At 47.1% G+C, this 8340-nt stretch overlaps 1 protein-coding gene across 1 annotated transcript; it reads left to right on the forward strand.

The window, feature by feature from the left end:
* The first annotated feature begins 5805 nt into the window (after nt 1-5805).
* Nucleotides 5806-8154, forward strand: zgc:101100 (uncharacterized protein LOC445169 homolog). The gene is made up of 4 exons (XM_029147693.3): nt 5806-6071; nt 6493-6665; nt 6843-7018; nt 7232-8154. Exons 1-4 carry the CDS (start codon nt 5905-5907, stop codon nt 7853-7855), a joined length of 1140 nt encoding a protein of 379 aa, XP_029003526.2. The 5' UTR covers nt 5806-5904; the 3' UTR covers nt 7856-8154.
* Nucleotides 8155-8340: the final 186 nt, after the last annotated feature.

An 8340-nucleotide genomic window follows, 5' to 3' on the forward strand; every position in this document is an offset into this window, starting at 1 on the left:
TTGTAATTGTCCTCAATGTCTGCTATTGTTCCTTCTGGGAGTGAGACCCCTTCTGTGTGGATTACCTTGCCTCTCTTTGTCACCATCCTCCCACATTTCTCGAGTCCGAATGACATCCCGATGTCCGAGCTGTAGATCCTGGTGGTGTGGATCAGCGAGTCGATGTCTCGCTCACTCTTGGCGTACAGCTTGATGTCATCCATGTAGAGGAGGTGACTTATGGTGGCCCCGTTCCGGAGTCGGTATCCATAGCCAGTCTTGTTTATTATTTGGCTGAGGGGGTTCAGACCTATGCAGAACAGCAGTGGGGACAGTGCATCTCCTTGGTATATGCCACGTTTGATGGATACTTGGGCAAGTGGCTTCCCATTGGCTTCAAGGGTGGTTCTCCACAACCTCATCGAGTTTGCAATGAAGGCCCTTAGAGTTCTGTTGATGTTGTACAGCTCCAAGCATTCAGTGATCCATGTGTGTGGCATTGAGTCATAGGCTTTCTTGTAGTCGATCCAGGCTGTGCACAGGTTGGTGTGTCGCATTCTGCAGTCTTGGGCGACTGTTCTGTCTACCAGGAGTTGGTGTTTGGCTCCTCTGGTATCCTTACCGATGCCCTTCTGTGCTTCGCTCATGTATTGACTCATGTGCCCACTTATCTTAGCTGCGATGATGCCTGACATGAGCTTCCATGTTGTGGAGAGACAGGTTATTGGCCGGTAGTTGGATGGGACTGTACCCTTTGAGGGATCCTTCATTATCAGGATCGTTCGCCCTTCGGTTAGCCATTCAGGGTGAGTCCCATCCCTTAGCAGCTGGTTCATTTGTGCTGCCAGGCGCTCATGGATTGCAGTGAGCTTCTTTAGCCAGTAGGCGTGGATCATGTCAGGGCCAGGTGCTGTCCAGTTTTTCATACCTGAGACTCTATGTTGGATGTCTGCCACTGTGATAGTCACTGGATTCTGTTCAGGGAGGTTGCTGTGATCTTCCCTCAGATCCACCAGCCACTGTGCATCACTGTTGTGTGATGCCTCCCTTTCCCATATACCCTTCCAGTACTGTTCAGTTTCCAGCCTTGGTGGGTCTGCTCTGTTGTTATTACCCTGCCATTGATTACTTTCGCAGGTTGTGTTGCGAACAGCCGGTTTATTCGTCTGGCTTCGTTATCTCTGGTGTATCTCTTTAGGCGGCTGGCCAAGGCTTGTAGCCTTTGCTTGGCAGTTTCGAGTGCTTCAGGTATGGGCATCTGACTGTACCTCTTGGGCATCGGTCTTTTCATTGCACCTCTCTGGGCCTCTGTCATTTGGCTCACTTCCCTCCGAGCTGCCTTGATTTTTGCCTCCAACCTTCGTTTCCATGGTGGGTATTGTTTCTCATGGCTCCCATGGTTGCTCTTATAGCCAAGCACCTCTAGGATCACTGATGCTGAAGCGTATATCAGCTCATTGGTTTCTGTGTATATATATATATATATATATATATATATATATATATAGAGGCATCCAGTGTGGGTATATATATATATATATATATATATATAATAAAAAAATGTTGACCTGATTAAATTCAACTCCACTGCAGCACTACAACTCTACCATACAAATAGTTTTTGACAGTGTGACAGCTTTCTGTCGGTACAGTGCTGGGCCTCTTGCGGTCTACGTGTCGCTTCAACAGCAGGTGCAGCTGCCGTAATTCTTCGTCTTCCAGCAGATGTGTAAATTGGAAAAAAAATGGGAGAGAAAGGCTAAACTGAGAGGCCCGTCCTTTCTTCTGTGTTTTTGCCTATTAAGCTCCTCCCGTCACATGTCAGTATGCATTTCTCCAGGCTGGACCACGGACCCCAGGTATTAAAAGGGGCAGTTAGCTGGGATCAATACCTACACAATGTTGCAGTGACAGGGAGGGGGGCTTCCTAGTGTTTATTGAGTTTTGAACATGTGGAGCAAAGCAGCTTAAAGAGGTTTTCTTCATTATCAAATTCGATCAGTGCCTCTCTTTTTCTCTTCCCAGTGATCACCTTTGACTAGTGTGGTGTCAGGTGGGGGAGCCTCCAGGCCGGGGCCCCGTGACTGACCCCATGCTGGGCGATGGAGAGGTGCTTTATCTCTGAGAGAGACTGAGCAAAGAAACACCGCAGCGTCTGTGACCCAGAATAGACCCAGAACGACTGGTTAATTAATGAGTGGAATTATTTAATTAAGCGCAAAATCAATTAAAAGTGATTCCGATATCTCATATGTCACAAGTATACGAAACTGCTCATTTTAATATTCTTTGGCAAGTTGCTTTTATATAAAACAGCTGATTGAACCCACTCAGGTATCTGGAAATGCAGAAGCTGAAATGATCTGAGAGTTGTATTTCAAAGGAGAACTTAAAGGAATTAGTACAATTAAAATGCATTCGAAGAGTTGATGCTTCAGTACTCCAGGAATCAAAGAGTTTTCTGAATATTTAACGCGTCTATTTTCCTGCATCTGAAGGATTCCACTTTTTCCCTGCGTAACTCAGTTTCTTTTGGGCTTGTTGGCGCTTCAGACCTGCTTGGACGTGAACCTAAATCTCTCTTTACACAGTTGGATTGTGCCTGGCTTTGAAAGACAAGCCCACTGTTTACTGTGGGTGCCCTTGACCCCTGGGACTCCCACAGCTGCCCGTCCCTCTCTCTCCGCTTTTAATCCATCACACTCTCTGCCAATTAAGAGACTGATCTTTGCTCAGTCTCTGCTATTGATCTGCTCATAGCTGCTTATAGCTGTGCTCCCTGGGGCGGCATCAGAGATCACAAGATACTAATTAGAAGCTAATAAAAACGTATTCTCATAAAAAGCTGGAATTACTGGAGTCTAATCCATTTTTTGGACTTGCCGCCTTTTATTAAGTACACGAATAGCACATGTGAAGTCCTCCTTTTCAAATTCCACCGCCTTCATGTGATTCATGTGTGTTTACGAGGTGTGTACTTTGTGTGTTCGCAGTCAATGCCAGTCTCAGCCCCGAGTGTGTCATAGCCAGTGTCAGGTCTCACAGCGTGATCCTGGCACTCGGAGGGGCTTAACTGACCTGCTGCCTGCGGACCCGTCTCCCTCAGGTCAAAGGCCGGCCGGGCCCATCGATTCCCCAGAAGAACAAGCCTTGAGCTCCTCCGCCCGCTCTCCCCTCTTCGCCCACATGCTCCCGGACTTGCACCGCGGCCTGTGAAAGGCATCTCAATTGTGTGTCGCATGCCGATCGATCCGGTCGGTGTCTGAGGGGCCTTTACTTAGAGATAACTGACAAGTACAAAGGTCCCCTCCTGACAGGCCCTTGTCAATACAAATTTCCACTATTGATGAGTAATTAAAGCAAGGCTGAACATAAGGGGGTTCGCTTTACAAAACATCTGTTAAACAGGGGACGTAACAAAAAACTTCTTATGGGAGAAAAATAGAAGGTGGTGTAAAAAAAAGGTCTTCCCCTCCTCCGTCTTTCAAGCCCACGTTCTGCTATTTTCCAACATTATACATTTCATGCAAAGTAAGATTTAACAAATTTTATTAAGGCAACTACCTTTCTGTGTTTATTGCAATGATAAATTAGATCTGTGTCTCATTTTCCTTATTTCCGCAGCTGCTTACAAAATGACAGCATCGTCCAACTGAAATGTAGTTGTACACATTTCAGATGAAGCTGTTTTTTGATTAAACAAAGGTGATAAATTAACCCTATGTGTGACTCGAATTGAGACTTTGTCTCAAATAGCATTCCATATAGTAAAAACTTGAAAACTATGAATCATACTTACTTAGCAACAAGCCAATAAAAATTATAATTGTTATGTATTTAATAAAACCTTAATACAACGTTTATTAGGTTCTTCTGTTGAACTCATCAACTTCCAAATAAAGACAAATGATGTGATAGTGAGTGAATCAAACAAACAGAGCTGCTCTGACAGCAGCCACATAACCTCTACTGAGACTCTGCCTGGTGCATTCGCAATAAAGTCGACTTCAGCACAGAATATTATGTGATGCAGCTTTAGAGGCTCAACTTTACGACTTTGTGTTGTGTGACATGGAGCGGGATGAAGGCTGGGAGTTCTGACACTGGCTGCTCACGTTGTCGGGTCCCGGCTGTTCCCTGCGCTCGGTGACAGCACTAATTAAACCTGTGTGAGCTTTCACCTGCTCAGCGGTGAGACTTTTGTCAGTGATGTGACTTAGTCTTTGTGTTTTATGCGCTGTAATCCATGCAAGTGTAAGTGGATCCTTTAAGAGCGAGGATAACTCCCTTTAAGCAGTCTTACCCCACAGGAAGGACAGAAATCCTGTAAAGTCTTATTTACCTCTGCACTTAATACAAGATGCTCACATCCTGGTGCCTCGAGCCGCTGCAGTGAGATACATACAAAACCTGCTGATTAGCTTAAGGACCAACACACTAAGATGTTTGTGTTATTTGCTTGTTCTCTCACTCAGCAGTCACTCAGCAGGTTTTGGGTGACTGAAAAGTGAGGACATAATTGAAGAGGCTATTACTCATTTCGACTGAACCCCGGTCCCCTATGAGTGCAGGAGTTGAACCCGGACAAGTCCTGCTGGCCCGCAGAAAGGGAAATGATCCGGGGGGGGTGCACTTTGGGATGGGGATGGTCACACACAACCACACTCTTTGTGTGCCTCTAATCCCCCCAGCCAACACAGCTTTGGCCAGGTTTCATCATGAAAGTGCCATGAAATAACTACTTTTTTTCTCTCCTCGCAGTAAATCTCCCCTAATCCTGCAGGCTGTGGAGACAAAGGCCTCTGGGACCTAATCCTGGAGCTCTTAGTGAGGCTGAGGGGCTGGCCGACGGAGCCTCTTCTAAATGACTTATTTCTATCGGACACTAATATAGCTTGACAGCCAAGAACAGCAAAGGAGAAGGAAAAAGGCCAGGAGAAAGGGGAACACAAACATTTTCACATATTTTGCAAGGCTGAGCTGTTGATTGTGTGCGAGTGTGAGAGGAAGAAGTGAACCACGGCGATCGGTCCCTCAAAGTACACAACCCTGGAGACGTCCAACAAGTTCATCTGCACATGTTATAAGAAAATGAGCTGCTTCGGTCCATGCAGCTGATTTCTTGTATGAACCCACCTGCACCTGTGGCGTTGTAGTTTTCCGGCTTGTTGTGAGTGTGAACAAAGAGAATGGACAAAGGGTTTGCTGCAAGTTATGCAAAACATAGAACTCTTCTATTTTTGTGTCATCTAAACATACTTTAGACCAAACATATGGCAAAGCTTGTGCTGTGGAGCAGGAGTTATTTTTTACTGAATAAATAAAAAACTTGTCATAAAAATACAATATCTTGTTTTCTGTAGAATAAAACAAATTCAAGTTGCTGGTGTTTTTTCAGGCTACAGATTCATAATAGAAAAAATGAAATACAGAATGGAAGTTTGAAGAAAAGGTCTAAATCGAATACTAAGTCGAATACTTTTCTTTGTATTCTTTGGATTCTCATTGAGCAGGATTCAGATTAACTTCACATGGTGACAGTTTATAGGCAAAATATGGTGCCTGTTAGCAAAACAAACCCCCGGAGAAACCCCCCTCCGAGGGGAGGCTGTCAAAGGCAGCGGTATGGGAGAAAGAGGGCTGAGGAGAAGAGGACAATCAAAGGCTGTTATTTTAATCTGTGCTGCCTCGGAGATTAGCCCACCACATTGTTTTAATTGTTTTAACGGGAGGGAATGAAACGCTCGCTTATGGTGGGGGATCCTTGGCATAATTCTCTCAAGTTCAATAGTTTCAAAAACTTGAGCCCCTTGCAGCCCCCCTCTCTCCCCTCATCCCACCTAATCCCGGCTAATACCTTTCTTTCTATTGGCTAATGGCTGAGGGGAGCCTGGGTAAATGCTTCTTAAATAGTCGTGGGTGAGAATGGGCTGGGAGATTTATCCATGGGACGACAAAGGGCGCTGGTCTTCCAGGATAACGAGCCCCAGAGCTGGACGCGGAAATACTGGACTAAACCGGAGCGTCTGGACGTGTCCTGTGCGTAAAAGCGCACCTGGATCGCTCGCTCCTGCTCGGGATTTGGCGCACAGGTAAAACGACGCCGAGACACTGCACCGATTACAGGGGGATTTAACGCCATGGCGCTGTTCTGGCGTCTATCAACTAAAGTTAGAGTCTCGACATGATGGAAATGTTGCTTTGATGACTGTCAGGCCCAAATGGACGTGAGTCAAGGACACGGTGTGAACACGCGGGTGAGACCAAATTGGCTCTAGTAACCGGAAATGGACATTTTAATGTTTTTATTTTACATGACCGAGCAAATTATCTATCAATTCATAAAGTCATTCAATAAAACCACACCGTTGAAGTGTAGCAATTCATAGTAGAGAAAGGAACAGTAAGGGCAGTGTTTGTGTCCCCGTCACGCGCTGTAGCTACAGAGAAACCACTTGAATGAGAGAAGCCCGAATGTCAGCGTTAACTGTGTTTATCCTGAATATTCCTCAGATTCAGCATGAACTCCTTGAACTTCTGCGCGGCGGCCAGCGGAGCTGCGTTTCCCCACCACGGCGTGGGTTCGGTGCTGTTCGACCTGCGCCACCAGATGGCGGAGCAGTACCACGTTTACTCCGCCGCCGGACCCACTGTGCACAGCCTCTCTGTGGCGGAAAGACTGGCGGGTGAGTGACCTGGTCCCGCAGGTTCTGATTTCATATCTACTACAATGCTTTGTTTGACTCCACTGTGTTGCTGTCTATTTAATGGTCAGAATGATGGGTCTGACAATCTAAATTAGGGTGAAAGGTTGCTCCGCTCGCTCCCCGTCGGAATGACTCTGTTTCCCCTCATCCCAACAGAGCTGATCCTGGAGGCCCGCTACGGGAACCAGCAGAAGCAGCGCCGCAGCCGCACGGCGTTCACGGTGGCCCAGCTGCAGGCTCTGGAGGAGGCCTTCCAGCAGACCCAGTACCCAGACGTTGGCATGAGAGAGAGGCTGGCCGTGTGCATCAACCTGCCCGAGGCTCGCATTCAGGTGAGAGCACACGCCGCCTGAATCCAATGCAGAACATCTGGATTGTTGATGCAGGAATAAAACGCTGATGCTTCATTACAATTAGGCTACTCAGAATTTGTTTTGGGAAAATGATATATAGCATGAAGTATTTGTGCTAACCAATGGGTTTACTATGAACAGTGTTGTTTTCCAGTCAAATAAACCTACATCTGCACGCTCCCTGTTCTCCAGGTGTGGTTCAAGAACAGGAGGGCAAAGTTTCGCAAAGGTCAAAGGTGCTCCCCGATCTCCAGAGACCACAGCGGTGAGGAGGCCCCGCGCCGCAGCGCTGTGGGACGGGAGGAAGTCGGGTCGGCAGTCCAACAGGACGCCATCAAATCCCACGCTGACAGAAACATCCCTCCTGTTCCTGCCGCGGACAAAAGTGGGGATGTTTGTCCCCCGCTCACCCCTGGAGACTCGGATGGGTCGCGGTGCCCCCTTCGTTTGCACTCCCCTCCGCTTTTCTCCTTTGCGGCAGGGGAGCTCTACGGCCACCCGCCCCACCGGCCGGTCAGAGGGCCGCTGTCCACAGAGCTCGCCCTGCCCCCCGTTTTCTGGCCCGTCCTACGTCAGCACAGTTCCAGCCCGGGGGCGCTCGCTAAAAACTGTAGCCTCTCCCCTCAGACTGCTTGTTCCATTAAATCCATGCCTCACCCTCACTGTAACCGATGTGGACTGAACCTAGAACCCACCTCTCCACTTGAAGTGGGCCCGGCTGGAGGGCCTGTGTGGGGAGAAAGGGGCCAAGAAGGGAGAGAAGCATCCACTGCCCTGCGACTGTCTACCTGCTGTGCACAGAATGCTATCGGATGAGTTACACTGGAGGCCTGTCTGGCTGGGGATGTAAAACTGCACTGTCAAATACTTCCAGAGAGGTTTATAGTAGACAAAGTCGAACTTGGGTTTGATTTGATTAACATCTAGCGGTTTGGTTTTAGTTTTTGATAGAATGACTCGCCCAAAAGTGGTAATTGTTTGCTCCATCACATTTTCAGACAACAATCATGTTTATCATTACTGTTGTATCCCTAAATCAGCTGGCTAATATGAAAAGCTCTTTAATGTATTAACGCAGTGCAACACAGCACAAAATAAAACTAGATGTACTTGAATTCTCTGCTACTTCTCTTCCAGATGTTGTGAGACTTGCTAGTTTGGTCAATGAGGTGTAATTTGCTGAATTTTGGGGCTCATCTGAATAAATGTTAAATGTAAATGACCCATAAGTCAAATCAGAGGCATTTATTATAGATGCAAATGAGGCACAAGCACAACCGCTGACGAGTATTGCAATTGTA

This window comes from Betta splendens, chromosome 4 (genome assembly GCF_900634795.4).
Source record: "Betta splendens chromosome 4, fBetSpl5.4, whole genome shotgun sequence".
Lineage (NCBI taxonomy): Eukaryota > Metazoa > Chordata > Actinopteri > Anabantiformes > Osphronemidae > Betta > Betta splendens.

Excerpts from the sequence above, each read along its gene's own strand:
- zgc:101100 (XM_029147693.3), top strand. The coding sequence starts at position 5,905 with ATGGGCTGGGAGATTTATCCATGGGACGACAAAGGGCGCTGGTCTTCC. Across the intron at positions 6,666-6,842 it reads TGTGGCGGAAAGACTGGCGG|AGCTGATCCTGGAGGCCCGC; the intron begins GTGAGTGACCTG and ends TCATCCCAACAG. Across the intron at positions 7,019-7,231 it reads TGCCCGAGGCTCGCATTCAG|GTGTGGTTCAAGAACAGGAG; the intron begins GTGAGAGCACAC and ends CCTGTTCTCCAG.